The sequence below is a fragment of the Danio rerio genome, chromosome 1 (assembly GCF_049306965.1).
Source record: "Danio rerio strain Tuebingen ecotype United States chromosome 1, GRCz12tu, whole genome shotgun sequence".
Taxonomy (NCBI): Eukaryota; Metazoa; Chordata; class Actinopteri; order Cypriniformes; family Danionidae; genus Danio; species Danio rerio.
The window spans coordinates 27,024,994-27,045,145 of record NC_133176.1 but is presented as its reverse complement, the minus strand read 5'-3'; the positions used below and the strand labels follow the sequence as shown (position 1 = coordinate 27,045,145).

At 36.6% G+C, this 20,152-nt stretch overlaps 1 protein-coding gene across 1 annotated transcript in view; it reads left to right on the top strand.

The window, feature by feature from the left end:
* Nucleotides 1-20,152, top strand: part of fhdc1 (FH2 domain containing 1) — a 41,577-nt gene that overhangs the window by 13,698 nt on the left and 7,727 nt on the right. The window contains exons 2-4 of the mRNA XM_001920021.7: nt 6,021-6,914; nt 14,412-14,473; nt 17,620-17,722. Of these exons, the coding sequence (XP_001920056.3) occupies nt 6,468-6,914; nt 14,412-14,473; nt 17,620-17,722 (612 nt within the window). The 5' untranslated portion in view covers nt 6,021-6,467. The remainder of the gene's footprint in view (nt 1-6,020; nt 6,915-14,411; nt 14,474-17,619; nt 17,723-20,152) is intronic.

Sequence of the window (20,152 nt, the reverse complement as noted above, 5' to 3'; positions counted from 1 at the left end):
CAGTGTGTCACTTATGACATTCTCTGCACTTTCAATATCTGGGTGACAAAGACATCTGCATGACAAGACCTGAGCCGTATGAGCTGCTGATACTCTGCTGGCTACTCGCATACATCAAAATAATAGAAAATTAGCAATATCTGTTGTTTTTACAGGGCTTTTTGTGCATGTCTTTGCAGATTTTTCTGTGAAACAGCTGTTTCTGTGGATTGGTTGTTGGCTGGTCTCCTTGACAACCTCACTGTACTTTGAAGGCTATTTGATGTTGGCTGCTTTGCATATTCAAATAAGAGATGTGGCACGAGTGAATCACCTGTATGAAAACTCTTGTGATTCTGTATTCAGTAGCTAAACAGCTAAAATCTGTCATGTAAACTATAATTGTGGGGCTACACAATTGTTATAAATTTAATGTTTTTCTAAACATTCATTCAGTTTATTTTCGTCTTAGTCCCTTTATTGATCTGGGGTCGCCACAGCAGAATGAACCGCCAACTTATCCAGCATATGTTTTTCACAGCGGATCCATTCACACACATACACTATGGACAACTTAGCTTAACCAATTCACCTATAGCGCATGTTGTTGGACTTGTGGGGGAAACTGGAGCACGGCGACACCCAAACCTGAAGAGAACTTGCAAACTAAGGAAACAGTGCTGTACAGTCTACTGAAGACATCCATTAGCCTACTCTGGTCATTTGATGATATGCGCGAGTGTAAGAGTAAATAAAGAAGAAATTATTATTTTTTTAAGTTTTAATTTCTTTAAAGGTCCCCAGAAATAGCTTGATACAGACAGCAACAATAACATTAATTAAAGTACATGTACAATGCTGAATGACTGGTATTTTTGTTTTGCACAGTTATAACAATCGATTTAAAATGAAAAACATGAGTTATTATTTTCAAGATCTGAGGTTAACTATCTGCTGTCGCTTTTAGTATGATGATAAATGTTACATAAAATGTTGTTAAAATTTAGCTAGCTCTCTGCAACTCTCACATGGTCGCCCACTTAAGCTAAGCTGTACCTAGATGGGAGACCACGTGGGAAAGCTAGGTTGTTGCCAAAAGTGGTAGTGAGGCCAGCAAGAGGCGCTCAGCCTGTTGTCTGTGTGGGTTCTAATGTCCCAGTATATTAATGGGGACTAAATACTGCTCATGTAACCCCACTGGTCCTACGCCACCCAATTCGTTCCGAGCTGGTATCGAACCTGCGACCTTCCACATGGGAGTTGGTTGCTCTACCAAGGAGGCTAAAGACCATGGCCTCTAGCATGTGTTGCTTGAGCACCTTTAGAGGTCAGAGTAGTGAGGTTTACCTGCACAGCACACACTAGCTGGCCTCCGTACACTCACCCCCCTAAACCTCACTCCCATCCGGGTCACGGCACCAATGTAACCCCGCCGGTCCTACGTCACCCAACTCGCTCCGAGCTGGTATCGAACCTACGACCTTCCGCATGGGAGTAGGTTGCTCTACCAAGGAGGCTAAAGAGAGTGCCATCTTTCGAATAAGATGTTAAACCGATCTCCTTACTCTCTGTGGTCATTAAAAATCCCAGGATGTCCTTTGAAAAAGAGTAGGGATTTAACCCCGGCAAATGGGCCACATTTGTCCACTGGCCTCTGTCCATCATGGCCTCCATCATCATATAATAATTAGCTTAATCACTCTGTCTCCTCTCCACCAATCAGCTGGGGTGTGATGTGCGGTCTGGTGCAATATGGCTGCCATCGCATCATCCAGTGGATGCTGTACACTGGCGCTGGATGAGGAGATTCCTCCCAATGTGTAAAGCGCTTTATGTGTCCAGAAGTTAGGCAGTTTGTTAAAAGAGTGTTTTATTTAGTGTCATGTTTAGGGGTGTGAAAAAGTAAAGTTGATGTTCTGAACAGAATGTACAATTTTAGCTTTTCTTCCATTGTCAAAGTGACAGGAGGCATGCTATGGAAAACTAGGGAATCCATACAATCACTGGCAAAGGTTCAGTAAGGTTTGTATAATAATCACATATCAAACAAGCTAAAAAAAATCATTTATTTTATTGCTGACTCTTCTAAGAAAACATTCATTCATTAATTTTCTTTTCGGCTTAGTCTCTTTATTAATCTGGGGTCGCCACAGCGGAAGGAACCGGCAACTTATCCAGCATATGTTTATTACACAGCGGATGCCCTTCCAGCTGCAACCCATCACTGGGAAACAACCATACACGCTCATTCACACACATACACTAAGGACAATTCAGCTTACCCAATTCACCTGTACCACGTCTTTGGACTTGAAGAAACCGAAGCACACGGAGGAAACCCATGCGAACGCGGGGAGAACATGCAAACTCCACACAGAAAAGCCAACTGACCCAGCCAAGGCTCGAACCTTGATGCTGTGAGGTGACAGCACTACCTACTGCACCACCGCGTCACCCTCTAAGAAAACATCTTTAAAATATTTTTGAAAATCAGTGTTTAGTTGGTTCTGATAATTGCTCATAGTCCCAGTTGAAAACTCCACAAATTTATTTTTTCCATCAGGGGTTTGACATAACAATAGCTTTATTTTTTTAAGACAAACCATTAAAGAAAGAGAAATCATCCACAATACAGGCAATGAAATGACAACATTAAAAATCCCAGAGTGTTCTCCATTTAATGTGGCTTATGCATCAGATGTTTAGCCAGTGGTCCATGGGCATGATGCCTGAAGCTGCGACTGGTAGTTTTTTTAGCTCTGTTAACTTGTAATGTGTATTTATATAGCACATTTATCGTGTAATGGCCATACACCCTAAGCTCTTCACACCACCACCAGTGTGCAGCATCCATGATTCATCGGCAGCCACAGGACAACGGCACCAGTGCGCTCACTACACACCAGCTGTAGGTATAGTGGAGAGACAGTGATAGAGACAATTCAGTGGATGGGGATAATATGATAGTTAGGGCTGAGAAGAAATTTGGCCAGGACACCAGGGTTACACCCCTTCTCTTTAGGAGAAGTGTCATTGGATTTTTTTTAATGACCACAGAGATTCAGGACCTCGGTTTAACGTCTCATCCAAAAGACAGCACCCACTGACAGTATAGTGTCCCCTTCACTTTTACTGGGGCATTAGGGCTCACACAGAACACAGGTTGAGCACCCCCTGCTGGCTTCACTGACAAAACTTCCAACAGCAACCAACCTTTTCTATGTGGTCTCCCATCCAGGTACTGACCAAGCTCAGCCCTACTTAGCTTCAGTGAGTAGTCGTGGGCTGCAGGATGATATGGCTTGTCTTTGTGGTTTACCACAGTGTTGTTAGGTGCTCCATTCTCAGGCCGTTTACATTAAAACATTTCAGTTTTAAATCTCATAAGTTTTGCTACGGTTACGCCTTCCGTCCACACTACCCCAGAGTTTTCGAGCCTTGAAATATGAGCATTTTGAAAACGTTGAAGAGGCCGTTTTGGTTTTAAAACGCTGCTGCTTCGTGTCAGTGTGGATGGGGGAAAACCAATGACTGTAAAAAATATGGACGACGCGACAGCCCTTTTTCCCATTGAACGCCTTGAGGGCAAAACGCCTGCTTGACGGGCACAAACTGTCGCAAAAGACTGCTGAAATTGGAGCCAGACATGCGCAGAAGGATTGTCTGATGGAGCCAGAGGAGGAGCCGCGAAAATGAGCAGAGTCGAGCTTCCAATCAAACGCTTTATGTAAAATCAACTACGCCCCCCGAACTTCTCAGCATGCGTTTGCTGTCATATCAACACAAATGGATGGAATAGCGTTAACAAATATGAGGGTTTTATATATTCAATCGCGCCAGCTCCAGGCCGCAGCGCATAACTTACTCGCGGCGTCGCGGGCTGATTCCGGCTCGCATGCGGCAGCGCCGGCTCGCTCGGCCGCCGCATCTGGCTCGATTGACTCGGACTGGAATCGGGCAGTGAGTCCAGGCACCCGGAGTAGGTCCAGCAGAGGTAACATTAGTCAGTCTGAGCTCTAAGAGATAAGTCTCCGGCAGGCGAGAATCTAGCCGGAACTGTGTTTTGCTATCTGGGTGGCTAGGCGTGTATCAGCAAACTAATAAAGCCCGAAAAAAGCCCTGAACTTAGCGAATAAACAGTGTTCCACCAGGATCATGTATGTCAGAAACTATAGTTTACTGCTGAACTCATTTTGTCATGGTAAAATAACACAGAAATCGAATAATAACATTTCAGTCTACTTCAGTCTCCTGCCGAAGCTCAGACGCCGCGCTTTGAGAAACTGTCAATCACAGCTGTCAATCACGATGACACGCCCAGCATTAAATTACTGCTAAAAACAAACTGTTCACAAAAATGAAGATCTGCACCTATTTCAGCACAATAATCAGTGCCTTAATCGACCAGAACTATCTTTCGGGACATTTTATTGCAAGTGTAATATTTTTTTTTATTTGGGCTCAAGTCTCCTTCATTAACACAGAGGAGGCGAGCTTTATGACTTGTACTGCAGCCAGCCCCCAGGGGGCGATCTAACGGCCGAAACCTTCACTCAAACGTAGGCTTGCGGCACACTTGGGGAAAACAAAGACATCTGAAAATGGAGGCACGGCTGCTTGGGGCTTTTTCTCAAAATCAAGTAGACACAGTTTAGTCTTGCAAATTGTCCTTAAGTTCAGACTTCGCAAAATTGATATGGAAAACAAACTCCCAAGGACACGCTTGGTAAATCTACAAAGAGAACAGTGTGCTTTATAACCTCATTCACATCATCCTGGCTACGTTGTTTCACTATCTTAACAACAAAAATAAAAATATGATATAAGGAACTGCCTATTTTCATTTTGATATTAACAACTTAAAAAAATAATAATTAAATATTTATATGACCGTCATCTTCACTGTATGCATATTTATAACAAAACGGAGCAAATGTGCAGAATCAGTGTACACAGTTACATAAATTAATATATTAACTTATCTTTACGCTCAAAACATGATACCTGAGAACAAGTAATATATTTAAAAGAGTCGTCAGACAGAGACAAGATGAATTAAATAATTTGTTTACCAACTATAGTGAGCAGTTTTCCTTGATGAACTCTCTGACGTGCGCTGCTCTCACTTGGGGAGGTGTGCTCAAAGCTCATGACTGAGTGTGTGTGTGTGTGGTCACGTGATGTGTGTTTTTAGCGGTGTAGTATGGACAGATCTTTTTAGAAATGCTAGGCAAAACACCAGTGTCGATGTGGATCATTTCATTCTAAAAAGCTGTTTAAAAACAAAACGTATCAGTGTAAACAGGGCCTTGATCTATCATTGTGTGATGCTGCACTGTTTATGCAAATATATATATTTTTTTTTTCCTCTGGCTTCCTCTTCTGCTTTATCAATAGTAATGATACTGATGCTCCTGTTGTAACTGCTAGTAAAACATGTTAATGTGTTTACTTTTGGAATTTAATTTTTCTTTGCATCATTGACTCTGATGTTTAGTAAAACACTGCAGGTTATTATTTGAACATGATGAAACACAGGGTGACCCATATCACACATGAAGCATTTGTAAACTAATATAGTATAGTTTCATTCTTTATTTCATACAAGTGTACACTATTTAGTTGGCCCTTCACAAAAACATGTCAAACTTTTTCAGAAATACCTTCAAACTACTGTAGTCCCATGTTATGTAACTACAGTATACTTAATTTTATGTTACGGTAATTGATCATGAGTTCTGCCAAATTATTTTGCCACTGAATGGACAAATCAGTTAAATGTTCATTGTATGAGTTTTCATTAGTGAACATTCGAGTCATCTGTCAAGATCACTTTTACACATAGCAGGCCGGCCCCATTGACTTAAGCTGAACAATAGCATTCAGCGTTTTCCTACTGGGGGCTTTCCATTGAGCGTACAGCCACATCTCTTTTGATGTTTGGTACTTTCTCATTTCCCCTGTTTTTAGGTTCCAAGTGTGTTCGCTTGACTACACCTGAGTCATTTTGATTTTGATTGTGTGTTCTGTCCTTCCTGCAGCTCCAAGGGTTTGACCTCTGACCATACCCCAGTGGGACGGAAGCTTGGAGGTAACAGCTTGGCATTATGGGACGAGGTACAAGAAGTAGTGAAGAAAAAACTTGTGAGAATGTCAAGACACTGGCCTAAGGGGATTGCATAACACCGTGTCCATCGTCCTTCATTATTGCCAGAGTCATGAGTCAGTTGACAGGTTGATGAAAAGAACAACGTCAGCAGCCTTTGCACTAAATTTTAATTAAGAATGAACTCATATTCCTCTAGTGGAAAGACTCATTTTTTACTCGGCTTAAAGTTGTATCAGCAACTATGAGTGAGATAGACTTCAGCACTCCATCAGACACCACCTAGAATTCAGCCAAGAGACTGTGCTGATATTATAAAAGGAAAAAGGCAACATTTCCCCACACAGCCTGGCCCTCCAGGACTAGTGTCATTGCTGATGTAATGCTTGTCATGGCCAGTGTCACTGCTGCGGAGGATTCGGCAAATGACAGTACCACACCAATAGGAAATCCACTGCCATTAAAACCGTCTACAACCTCAACAAATGACCCAAGCCAAGGACGTGACAGCAATACCTGCCCTCCAGCAGTACCTCCGCCACCACCTCCACCGCCTCCACCACCTCCCCAGGCACCAGGTAATTCTGGCCAACATGCGTCACGCAAGAAACGACGCGTACGGAGCTTCTTCTGGAAAACCATTCCAGAGGAGAAGGTTAGGGGGAAACCCAATATTTGGACTCTAGCGGTCAGACAACAGCAGTATCAGATTGATGTGAAGACAGTAGAGGAGCTTTTCGGCCAGCAGGAGGAAGTTCGAACTCAGACAAGCGGTGGGCATTCTCGTACTGGGAGATCCAGAGGTTCATTCAAGGAGAGCAAGGATGAGGTAAGGCAAACCTGAGAAAAACTGAATCATTGCCATAGTTGTTGGAGAGTGTCATTTATCTCTTCTCTACAACCTCAGCTATTTATCTAAATCTAATTCTGATCTAATTTAAATTCATTTTTTAAAGTTGACTGAACAAGACGATCTTTGATAAGAATAATATTGCCTAAGACTAAATTGTATCCAACATGCCATGTATAATAGATGCAACAGTATAGAAAGATAAATGACTACTTGCTTATATAATCACGCAGATATTAGCTGTAATTATACATCTTGTCAGAATGATTGTATACAAGACTCTCCATAAACATTCAGGGCTAAATTTCCCAAAAGCATACACCTAGGTAGATTGCAAAAAAATTATTGAACTGACCTTAATGTTATGAACTGTTTGCCAAAAGCACTGGAAAACTTGAAAAACTCTATAGCTCTATCAGTGCTTTGCACAGGGTTTCTGCAGATTCAATCAAGTTCCAAAACTTTTTAAGACTCTTTTAAGAACATAAAGAATTACATTTTAGACTTATACAGGTTTAAACATAAATATTTTTTCCTACCAGTAGTTGTGAATTGCATTTGCAATAAACAACTGTAATATATATTTAAAAAAAAGGTTTTACTGCAGTGTATTGTTGGTGTTTGGATGGATGTCAGCCCGATTGAGTAGCTTTACTATAGGACAAAGCAACACTAATACTTGTTCAAAATGATTTAAGGCCTACAACTCAATATTTCACTGAATTTAATACTTTTTAAGGCCTAAAATTTACTTTTTGATATTTAAGACATTTTGAAACCCAGCAAACACCCTGTCTAGAGTTGTTTTCCGAATAAAATTTAAAAAGTACACTATGTTATTAGCGCACATTATATCTTTTAAGGTTGACAATCGGGGCATGTTTATCTACTATAAAAAAGAAAAATGTTTTAGAAATGTTTTATGGACCCGATTCACAGTTCCAGCTTTCTCAGTAGCAGAAGTCATCTTGTTTGGATAAACTTAGAGCACTGTGACAGGGAGAGTAAAACAATTTTGACAATCTTATTTGCTTAAATAATAAAAGAAACATCGTACAATGGTGTTATCAAGACTTTCAGAAAATAAATGGTGTGAGAGTAATAATGGCAGCTAGAAGAGAGAAAAACGTCAAAATTACTATCCTGGCTATACACTCTCCATTTCAAACGCATCACACAAGCGGTCATTTGTTTTTTTGTTTTTTTTTTTGTAATTTGATGCAAAGATGATATAATACATACATAAATACATATAAATGTTCATATGTTTGAAACAAAAAATGGAAAGACTGGAATGACAGTCTTGATCTGATCACGACAGTTTGACTGCTTGGGTAAAATACGCCACTCTAACCGTTAGTTTGCTGCAAGTGAAAGATGAGGAGGAGCACAAAAACTTAACTACCTACTAAATATTTTTCTTTCAGTATGAAATACAGGACCTTTAACTTCAGTCAAGGGCTGTGGGATTATAATGAAGGATTGTTTTTATTGGCCTTTTTATTAATCTTTTTTTAACATTTATTAAAAACTTACATACTTTTTTAAATAGAACAGAAAATTTCTTCTGCACTTTTTTTAGTCAATTTGCCAGTGCCTCAGTTTATAGGTAGGTTCTTTATATAATATCTCTTGATTGCTAGTTTATTCTTATATTTGTACAAATATATATATTTTTATTCCCATGGGGAAAGTTAAAAATTGCTAAACATCTTGTATGAGGCTAAATCTATTAGTTAGCATTACTTGATATTACTGTTGGTCATTTAACATCAAAATCAAAATTAAAAACATTAAAATTATGATTTAAATTAGACTGCAATCTGCTTCTGTGTACCAAAATACTGAATAAACCTTAATGTTGATCTCTTGAATAATTTTGACATTTTGACAAAGTGGGAGAGGGAGGTCATTTAGGTCATTTGTAATTATCAGAAATCGCATTGCATCTTCACTAAGTATACAATGTTTGTGATTATCGCTTTGTTTCCTCTGCTTTCTGAAGAGACGTAGTTCTTTCATCTTTTATTGTGGCCTTTGGAAGTCTGTGTAATTTGATCCAGTTAATCTGTGGAAAGGATATTAGGAAAATCACATGTTGAGCATTTGCTGTGTGCACTGCAATCACTCAGTGACTCGGCTCACTGATTATATAAGATCTGAGACAACAATATCATAATCAACACTTCTAGAACATCAACATTGATATTTATCTTCTCAACACTTACAAAATCGAATACTGTAAGTGGAAGCTAACAGAAACTTTATATCACTGAACTCTTTGTTTCTTCTTGTTTACTCTTTTCTAAAATATCTGACACATCTGAAACATTTATTTAATATTTAACATGATTTTGTTAATTAGTTATTAGTATTTATGTAAAAAAAAAAGCTAATTGGGGTTTTAACAGACATAATTTTTTTGTATGTTTGCACAGACACTCAAACATATCTTGGTTTGAAAGATCCAACCCTCACTGACATAGGTTAAGAATTTGTCCCATAGCTTATTTGTCCTATTTTGACTGCTACTGTATGTCATAATAAATTGTGAAAATAACCTATCAGAAAAAGGTTTTAAGACCAAGTGGAATCCCGTGTCCTTGTTCTGAAGTCATCCCATGACAAATTCGTCGTCCCAAATTCTGACTGAGGAAAGTCAAATGGACTGGCCAGTTAGTTATTTGATATTTAATAAATGAGAATAGGCTACAGTTTAGAATCCTATTTTTTTTTCTATTGATGATCTAAAAACAGGGTTTCTGCAGATTTCTTCAAATTTAAGACCATTATGAATTATGACTACAGGGCTAAACATTAAGGAGTATTTGTAATGAGCCAACTACTTCTGTGAAAAGATTTTGTTTTTATGGAAGATTATGTAAAAGGATGTCTTGCTTTAGTTTTCTGTCCCTGATTAGAGAATTTAATTTGGAGAATTTGCTGTAAAAATGTCTTAGAGCTGTTGTGAATTGCATCTCTTTGCAATAAAAAAACTTTAAAAATAAAAAAAAACCTTTGAGATGGATTATAGATGATAGGGTGTTGGCCAGATTTGATAGCTTTACTTGGCCATAAGAAAATTAAGACCTGCTTAAAATGACCTACAACACAATATTTCAGTGAATTCAAGACTTTAAGGCCTGAAAGTTTGTTTTTGAAATTTAAGACATTTTAAGACCCTGAGGATACCCTGAATAAATGTGTATTTTCATATTTCTTTATTCTAAATCTTTAGGAATTATTTGTGGTACATTCAAAAGTGTTATGATAACCATCCGAGAAGCTAATCCAGCAAAAAAAAATGTCCTTAAAATGTCACTAAAATGCAGTATTTAAACCTCATAATTAAACAGAAAATGAGGCGAATAACTGCAATAGATCCACTTTTTGAGGGAAAAAAAAGAACCACCTCTTTCACCAGGCTGGCTACAGGCCTGATCATTTTTACAAAATCTAAAAGATTATTAAGAGGCAAGTATTTATCTACAGATTGAACATATTTTAAGATTTACAAATTAATATGAATTGATGGAATTTGATCTTGTTGTAGTTAAAATATTAAGATTACTTTGTTCAATCACATAACAATTATAATTAATGATAAAACTTTATTTTGATAGTCCATTTGAGTATTAGTAGACTGTCTGCTTAATATCTGTTGATATACCCCTTTAACAGACATTTAACTGACTACAAGAAACTTTGCATGTACATGTCAACTTAAACTAACCCTAACCTCAACAGTATCAGAATTAGTTGGCATGTATCTGCAATATAACTTAAATTCAACAAACGGACCATCAGTATAAAGTGTGACCTAATTAATTATTTGATATTACAACACCTATTGCTTCTGGTATTGCTAATAATAAAGGTTCATGGTGTTTTAGGTGCTTAAAGTATATAATTAAGTTATACTATTTTGCATTTTTAAAGCTGTGAATGCATACATGCAAAAATATATAATTTCAATATATTTGGTTTATATCCAGTGTAAGCATAAGGTACAATAACAAATTAAAAGTAAAATTATCAGATATATTCCAAACAAAGTTATTTTACAAGATGTGAAAATGTTTGTGTGGCTGTAGATATGCTAAAATTTGATTAGACATCTCTTAAGCTTCTTTTTGTTTTGTTTTTTTTTTTTTTTGACCGGCAGCTCAGTTTTTGCCCTCTGCATTGAACAAACATGTCACTAGGCATGCAACAATAACCGTTTTCAGGGTATACCGCGGTTTGGAAAAGTCAAGGTTTTAAAACTGCCAAAATGTTCTGTTTACATAAATTTTCAGGTATATGTAAGGCTTTTTTTTTTTCAGGACAACAGCATCTCCAACAGAAAAGATCTTCAAAGATGACATTTAAAATTGTAGTTTTTAAAATTTAAAATGTAGTTCAAAATAAAATGTAGTGTGTTCAAAGGGGTAAAAGTTGTAGTTTTTTACCCAGGCATTTAAAAAGAATATATTTTAGAGCAGTAATCACAATAACGTGAAACTGTGATATTTTTATCCAAGGTTATCACACCGTCAGTCAGAATCATATATTTCATATAAGCCAATGCCTACATGTCACTATAACTAAAAGCATATGCACCTGAGAGCTTATCGTTTTGCATCTAAGCGGCCAGCTGTGTTTTTGCGTTGTTTTGTGTGGTTGTTGTCAGTCTGGGTAGCTTTGTAATTATCCTCGAAGCCAACAAGTGTACCTGTGCACATCTAATGAAGCTTCTGTATTGTCTGTCGGTAGTGGCGTGCACCATGTGTGTGGTCTCGTTTGTAATTTCAGACACCGCCCTGTTAGTCTTTTGAGTTTGTAATGCGTCACAAATTGCAGGTATCACACACATGGGACATGCAGATGTTTGTGCTAGAGAGAGAGTGACAGGCTTGGTGTATGCTTAGTTACTATTAAAATGAATGCGTCATGTTAGTTAGTAAATGATCTCATGGGTCAAAATGAGTCATCACACTGCTGAGGGTTTCCTGGTGCTGATGCTGTGTTTACCAGAAAAACACCTGTATTGTATATGGCAGATGAAAAAACAAGGTACTCAAGGATATACCCTATTAAATTATTACTATTTCAGCAGAAATAATATAATATTATTGTCTGGCTTTTGCTTTACTAAGTAGTTTTAAAAATAGCGTACTTTTACTTCAGTACAGTTTGCTCTGTGTTTGTACTTTTACTGTGTGTTTTTTTTTTTCATTTTATTTATTACCTTATATGTTATTGTTTTGTCTACAGCAATTGGCTAAGAAGAATAATCCATTTCAAGTAAACGCATCAACCTGGTTTCTTTCGGCTTATTATAGGTGCACATATTAATGTAATGTGTTCTCATATTAAATTAATCTCACATTTAAACGTATATTCTATGAATGGTAAATAATTGAACTTACATTTAGAAACACCCTTAAAAGCAAATGCCAATGATGTAAGCGACATTTTTTATTTGCAGGCTATAAAGTGGAATAATTTTCAGAGAGTAAAACTCACTCCTTGAGTACTTTTAAAAGGGCTACATTTCACCCATAAGTAGTATTAAGAACATACAATCACCGGCCACTCTATTAGGTACATGTTACTGGGTTGGACACCTTTTTGCCTTTAAAGCTGCCTTAATCTAGTGATAGCATCATGCAGTTGCTGCAGATTTGTTGGCTGCACATCCACGATCCCAACCTCCCATTTCACCACATCCCAAAGTTGCTTTTTTTTACACCTTGTCCAAATGAATTGTTTTCAAAATAGGCCTACATCATCTTTGATTTGCTAAACAGACAACTAGGGTGGGCAACGCAGTGGTGCAGTAGGTAGTGCTGTCACCTCACAGCAAGAAGGTTGCTGGTTCAAACCTCGGCTGGGTTGGTTGGCGTTTCTGTGTGGAGTTTCCATGTTTTTCCTGCGTTCGCGTGGGTTTCCTCTACGTGCTCCGGTTTCCATAAAACATGTGCTAGATAAATTGGCGGTTCATTTCACTGTGGCGACCCCGGATTGATTAATAAAGGGACTAAGCCAAAAAGTAAATGAATGAACAACTAGGGTAAGTCGTGTAATACTAGAACTATCTTGGTTCCCTTAGACAGCATAGAATCTTTTCTCCTAGCACCTGAAATGTTAAAAACACAAATAGTTATCAAAATGCACATCTTGTGGACTATCTCACATAAAAATCATCAGATATCACTTATTGCAAGTAAACATAATGAGCTGAGATCATAGGTGCTGGAAAGTTCTGAAGTGTTTTCCCACACCTTGTAGTAGGTTTTCGTCATTGTCCTGTAGTTGGGTATTTTGCAAATATGCCTATTCTTTAGCCAATAAAATTTTTTTTTGAATAAAAAAAATAATATAAACCTGTACTTTTACGTCAATATGTATACAATAGCTGCTTTTATTTATTTATTTGTTTTATTAATTTGGCTAACTTTGACATAATCTATATAGATAATTATTATTCCATATGCAAATAAATGTTACATCTTTGTTCTTTAATTTGCACATTGTCAGTAAATAATCAGAAATTTCCATTACTATCAGCATTGTTTTAGAATGTGCTTCTCATGTAAATGTGCCCTGTTTATAAATATGGCCCAATATCAGCTTATTTGGTGCTCACCAAAATTCTATATTCATTCATTAATTCATTCAATCATTTTCTTTTTGGCTTAGTCCCGTTATTAATCTGGGGTCGCCACAGCGGAATGAACCACCAATGTATCCTTGACGTTTTACGCAGCAGATGCCCTTCCAGCCACAACCCATCTCTAGGAAACAATCATACAGACTCATACACTACGGACAGTTTAGCCTACCCAATTCACCTGTACCACGTCTTTGGACTGTGGAGTAAACCGGAGCACCCGGAGGAAACCCACGCAAATCTCCACACAGAAACGCCAACTGACCCAGCCGAGGCTCGAACCAGCGACCTTCTTGCTGTGAGGAGACAGCACTACCTACTGTGCCACTGCGTTGCCCTCTTTATTAAAAAGTTTGTTTGAAATAAAAAAAACCTGCAAAATGTAAACACAATTTCTTTGCTGCTGTCTGCTTATTATTGTAATATTTTTTAATTAAATTCTACACTATTTTACTATAAAATCTGCTACCACCGCTTTTTAGGAAATTTTAGGAAAGATGAAATGTGGCAGCAAATACAATCTTTTCCTAATAAATCAATACATCAAAGCTACAGCTGAAATATGGGTCAGTGCCTTTAAAAACAGGACGCCGTTTCACTGGATGTCTACCTACAGTCTTCTTGCAACATCAAAAATATACAGTAGTATTTATTTAGCTTTTCAGAAGTTGTATTCAAGTCAGCGCGCCATTGAATTCTCAAGGTTCAAAATTTGAATGAGCACAACGCTGCTTAAAACACACACAAAAAACACAGTGTTGGTGGTGCTTTGCATATCTTTCCATCCTCATTAATTAATCTCTATTTTTCTGCTTTCCCAGATCAGCATCTTGGACTCCAAGAGAGGAATGAACATTGGAATTTTCCTCAAACAGTTTAAGAAGTAAGTTTCTTAAAGTCATCACGTGCAAGAATCGTCTGCATGCATGCGCTCTCTCACAGAAATAAGATCTGGTGGTCAAGGGAAACCCAAAGCTCTTGTGTAAAGATCAATAGCTTTCAGGTTGTGATTGATACTTGAGAGTTCACATGAGGATGAGTTAACTGTGAAAAGTACTGGATACGGATAAGCACATTGAATATTGTTGGTACTCAATAAATGGTGAACCAAGAAAAGATGTAACAAGAAAAGTTTATACACCGTCCTCACCTGTTGCAAGGTGAAATAGGCAGGTGAAGGTGGATGTGTCTTGTGTAAACAGGCTTTTTTGTTTATTTTTGAACAGGTATTTCCACATCCTCAAAGACAGCATGGCTATAAATGAACTCACAGAAAGATGGCGCTTTCATCTGTGATCAGTGTTACTGTATATCATGTTTTTATCTGTCTGGGATTTTATTGAGTAGTATGGTAACTTTCTCTACTGAGTCACTCGTGTCATAATTAATCCCTGACTTCCAGCATACATTTTTTAAGTGTTAAGACTTCAGTGAATATATTAGTTATTACAGCTTTTGGCTGTATTTTTAGATTTTCAAGGGATATTAATGTACAGTTGAAGCCAGAATTATTAAACCCCCTGAATTATTAGCCCCCCGTTTATTTTTTTCCCCAATTTCTGTTAAATGGAGAGAAAAATATTTTCCACATATTTCTAAATATAATAGTTTTAATAACTCATTTCCAATAACTGATTTATTTTATCTTTGCCATGATGACAGTAAATAATATTTTACTAGATATTTTTCAAGACACTTCTATACAGCTTAAAGTGGCATTGAAAGGCTTAACTAGGTTATTTAGGTTAACTAGGCAAGTTATAGACTATCGAAAAAATATACCTTAAATGGGCTAATATTTTTGACCTTAAAATGTTTTTTAAAAAATTAAAAACTGACTTTATTCTAGCCAAAATAAAACTAATAAGACTTTCTCTAGAGGAAAAAATATTATCAGACATAATGTGAAAATTTCTTTGCTCTGTTAAACATCCTTTGGGAATTGTCTTTAACTACTATGCAGAGCAGGGGTGTCAAACTCCCGCAACCCAGCAGTTTAGTTCCAGCCCTGCTTCAACACACCTATCTGTATCAAGCAAGCCTAAAGCACTTAATTAGTTTGATCAGGTGTGTTTAATTATAGTTGAAACTAAACTGTGCAGAGCTGCAGCCCTCCAGGAACTGAGTTTGACATCTGTAATGTAGAGTAAGATGATCTCCCTGCACACGCCCCTATAATGTTTCCATTGACCATTAGATTTGACCACACACCATCTTTTTTGTTAGTGAAAATTATTTAAGTTTTACAGCTAAAATGTATTATTTGTTTTGGATTTAGTTTGAGGGGGGAAAAAAAACAGAAAACAGGATGTGTGTCAGTGTAATAGATCTGTCCATAGATCTGGTTTCTCTCATTTTTAGGCAAACAACAAAAGATAAAAAAACAGAGAGCTTTGTAACTTTAAAAATAAAGGTTTGTTTAATTTGTACCGCAAAAACTACGCAGCACAAGTAACTGTATGTGACTCTGGATAACAAAAGAAGTTAATTCTTGGAGATTGAAATCATCTGAAAACTAATTGAATAAGCTTTTTTTTTAATGTTTGTTTAGTTAGGATATTATTTGATCAAGGTTTAAAATCTAAATATGAACAAAATAGCCTTTAAAGTTGTCTAAAAAGTTCTTAATGCTTATTTCTGGAAAACCACAACAACCAAACAACTCAAAAACATTTGATACATTTACTTTTATTTGTACTTACGTATAAATATATTTATGGAGGATCATCTTTATTTAATAATTTTGGCCCAGTTTTGATACAAATACACCCATCAAACCTAATTGAAATAAAAATACTATATGCATTTTAGCATAATACTATTATAATTTAATACAGTTATAATATAACAGGCGACAGGGTGCTGCTGGGGTAGCGCTGTCACCTCACATCGAGAAGGTCGATGGTTCGCGCCTCGGCTGGATCATTTGGCATTTCTTTGTCGAGTTTGCATGTTCTCCCTATGTTTGTGTGGGTTTTCCCCACAGTCCAAAGACATGGACAATACAAATTGGCCATAGTGTATGTGTGTGAATAAGAGTGTATGAGTGTTTCCCAGTGATGGGTTGCAGCTGGAAGGGCATCCGCCACGTAAAACATATGCTGGATAAATTGGTGGTTTATTCCTCTGTGGAGACCCCAGATTAATACAGGGACTATGCCAAAAAAAAAAAATGAATGAATAAACAATGCTATTGTGATATTTTGTGATGCAAGATTGTGGTCAGATTACCCACCCCAGCTAAATATGAAATGTTTTATGGCTTCATGGGCATTTAGTAATTTGAGTAATTTGATGACACTGTAATTTATTTAGATACCATTTATAATATACAGTATTGATGAACTATGATTTACAGTGCATTATTTGGTCATTTTTCATGATCCATATACCAAGTAATTGGAATAATTAAGTTTAAACTTACACATCCTTTCAACGAAGACATGCGTCTTTACGTAATAAATAACACATAACACGTAGCACACCATAGTGATACACATTACTGTATCCCAGCCTCAAAAGTAGAAAATACAAACTTCACAGTAGTGTCTTGCAGAACAACATGTACAGAATTTGTAGCTGTTTTGCAAAAAAAGTTTAATTTATAATAATTACACAGCAATTAAGGCAACCAATCCAACCTTAAATGCCTACATTGTATAAGTCAACAGTCTTAAACTATATTCCTGAACTCTGCACCTTTTTCTCCAACCCAAATTAAACACACTACTAGATACAACTAATCCTAATCAAGTTGTTCAAGATTACTTGAGACTATCAAGCAGGTTTGAGTTGGAGGTGTTTTAAGCTAAACTATGCAGAGCTGTGGCCCTCCATAAATCGAGTTTATGACCTATAGTATTTGTATATACTGTACATAAATCGCAATGTCTGTGTATAGTTAAAGCTTTGTATTAACGCTTTTTTTTTGGAGCAAACACTGGAATATACTACAATGTAATCAAATGAACATCTTGGTTGCATTTCATGAGCCAAGAATTGATTTTCTGTTGCGTATTTTTCCCTCAGGTCCAATCATGCAATAGTAGAGGACATCCGTCTGTTCAACAGTAAGCAATATGGAGCTGAGCCGCTGAAAGAACTGCTCAAACTACTACCAGAAGCAGATGAGGTGAGACTCGAAACCTTACCTGTATGCCATATTTGCGTAGTCACGTTTACTCTACCACTATAACCTTGATCCAATCACTACTATGTGTAAACAAGAAACTGTGTGCATTAAAAACAAATGAATTCAATCCTTAAACCAGATTTGCGGTAGTCAGAGATTCATATTATTTCCAGTGTAATTGCTGCATTATTGTTGTTATTATCTAAATGTGTCCCAGACAACATCTAGGCCACTTAACAATTAATAACTATATCATGTAGGGTTTTGAACAACATGTATATAGTTACAAATCAGTATGTGTGTGCATGTCTGTGCAGTATACAGTATTCCTCATATTGTGAGAACCAAATGTCTCCACAAGTGTTGTAATACCAGTAAATTTTGAGCTTGTAGAGAGTCACTTTTTGGTTATTAGTAAATTTATTCCTAAATTAGACAGAATGAAGAATTTTGCAAATGTTAAGATGCAGATTGTTTCCTGTAAGGGTTGCATTTAGGAGTAGGGGGATAGATTAAAGTGATTATACAGTATAAAAAGTATCAAATCTATGGGAAGTCCCTATAAAGATAGCTTTACAACTGTGTTTAGCTTTATTTCTTTAAGTCATTTTTACTACTTTAAGCTTTTTTTTTTAGTAATTTAGTTGATTTTCCACAAAATGCAAATCAAAAAGACAAAAACATTAAAGACATCTATTCATTTGTTGCATAAGTGAAAGAACAAGCACATCTATTTCCAACAAGTACAGAGACGATTTTATCCATGGAATAGAAACAGCACAATAATGTCAATCCCAGTGTCCATATAATTTAGAAAAGATTCCTATACCTTGCAGAAAAGATCTGTTTTACAATGAATTATACAAAGTATTCCAGTGATAATGGCTCCATTAAAACTTTAGCCAGCCCTTCATTTTGTGTTGAAAAAGTCATGACATTTAAGAACCTACGGGTAGTCACAGGAGTGCTATCAGGTAATCCTGCAGTATTAACAACAAAATCCAAATTCAAAATCTTTTGCATTTCACAAAGTTTTTTACAGCAGTAATTCTGTATAATCCGGCATGACCATAAATAGTGAGAGTGAAATTTCAGTTTTACATTTAAAAAAGGGCAAAAGAAAATGTTAGAATTATGTCTGCTATTATAGGGATATACACTTACCGGCCACTTTATTAGGTACACTAAACTAGTACCGGGCTGGACCCCTTTTTGCCTTAATCCTTTGTGGCATAGATTTAACAAGGTACTGGAAAATTCCTCAGAGATTTTGGTCCATATAGACATGATAGAATCACGCAGTTGCTGTAGATTCATCGACTGCACATCCATAATGCGAATGTCCACCACATCCCAAAGATACTTTGGATTTTACTAAAGTAAAATCATTGTCATGTTCAAGAAACTAGTCTGAGATGATTTGCGCTTTGACATGACCCGTTATTCTGCTAGCAGTAGCCATCAGAGAATGGGTACACTGTGGTCATAAGGGACTGGCATGGTTAGCTACAATACTCAAGAAGGCTGTGGTGTTGACACGATGCTCAATTAGTTTTAATGAAAAAGAAAATATCCCCCACATTACGGTATTGTGATTACTGCTCTAATATATATATATATATTTAAATGTCTGGGTAAAAATCAAAACCTTTTCCCCTTTGAAAACAATATTTTTTTTATTTTTTGAAAGATTTTTAATATTTCGGAACAGTAAACATGTCAGGCTAAATAATTCATTTGAATCATTGACTTCTGCTGTCCACAGGTTTCTTTACAATTTAAAAACTTCATCTTTGGATACCTTTTCTGCTGGAGATACTGTTGTCTTAAAAAAAAAAGTAAATAAAAAAAATCTTACACATCCCGTAGGAACAGTATTACAGAAATTTTCGGTGGTTATAAAACCTTGACTTTTCCAAACCTGCGGTACACCTTAAAAGGAATTCACAATATACCATATTAATTACATTTCATATGTTTATAATAACTAGGTCTTATACTTGCCATTATCTATAATCTTTAATTTAAGTATGTGTCTTTAATCAGAAAAAGAGATTGTGTTGAGATATAAATAATAATACTGTGGCCAATAAAGAGAAGGCAAAAATCATGTATGGCAGATAATCGATAAATGGCAAACATTTCTTTATTATATGCACGTATGTTATTTTCAGCTCTGAACTTGGAGACCCACTGCTCTGCACATGTTGTATATCTTTCTTTAACACACATGATGCCCAGTATAGATTTATTTGTGTTTAACAATCTTATTATCATTGCTTTAAAGATTAACTTTTCAAGACAGCAAAGGTAATCTATATTATAAAAAAGAATGACTTGCATGTAGAATGAACAAAAATCTACTGTACGTGCAAATGTTTTGTATTTTGTTGTTACTTAAATGTGGCTTTAAAAAATTCACATTATTTA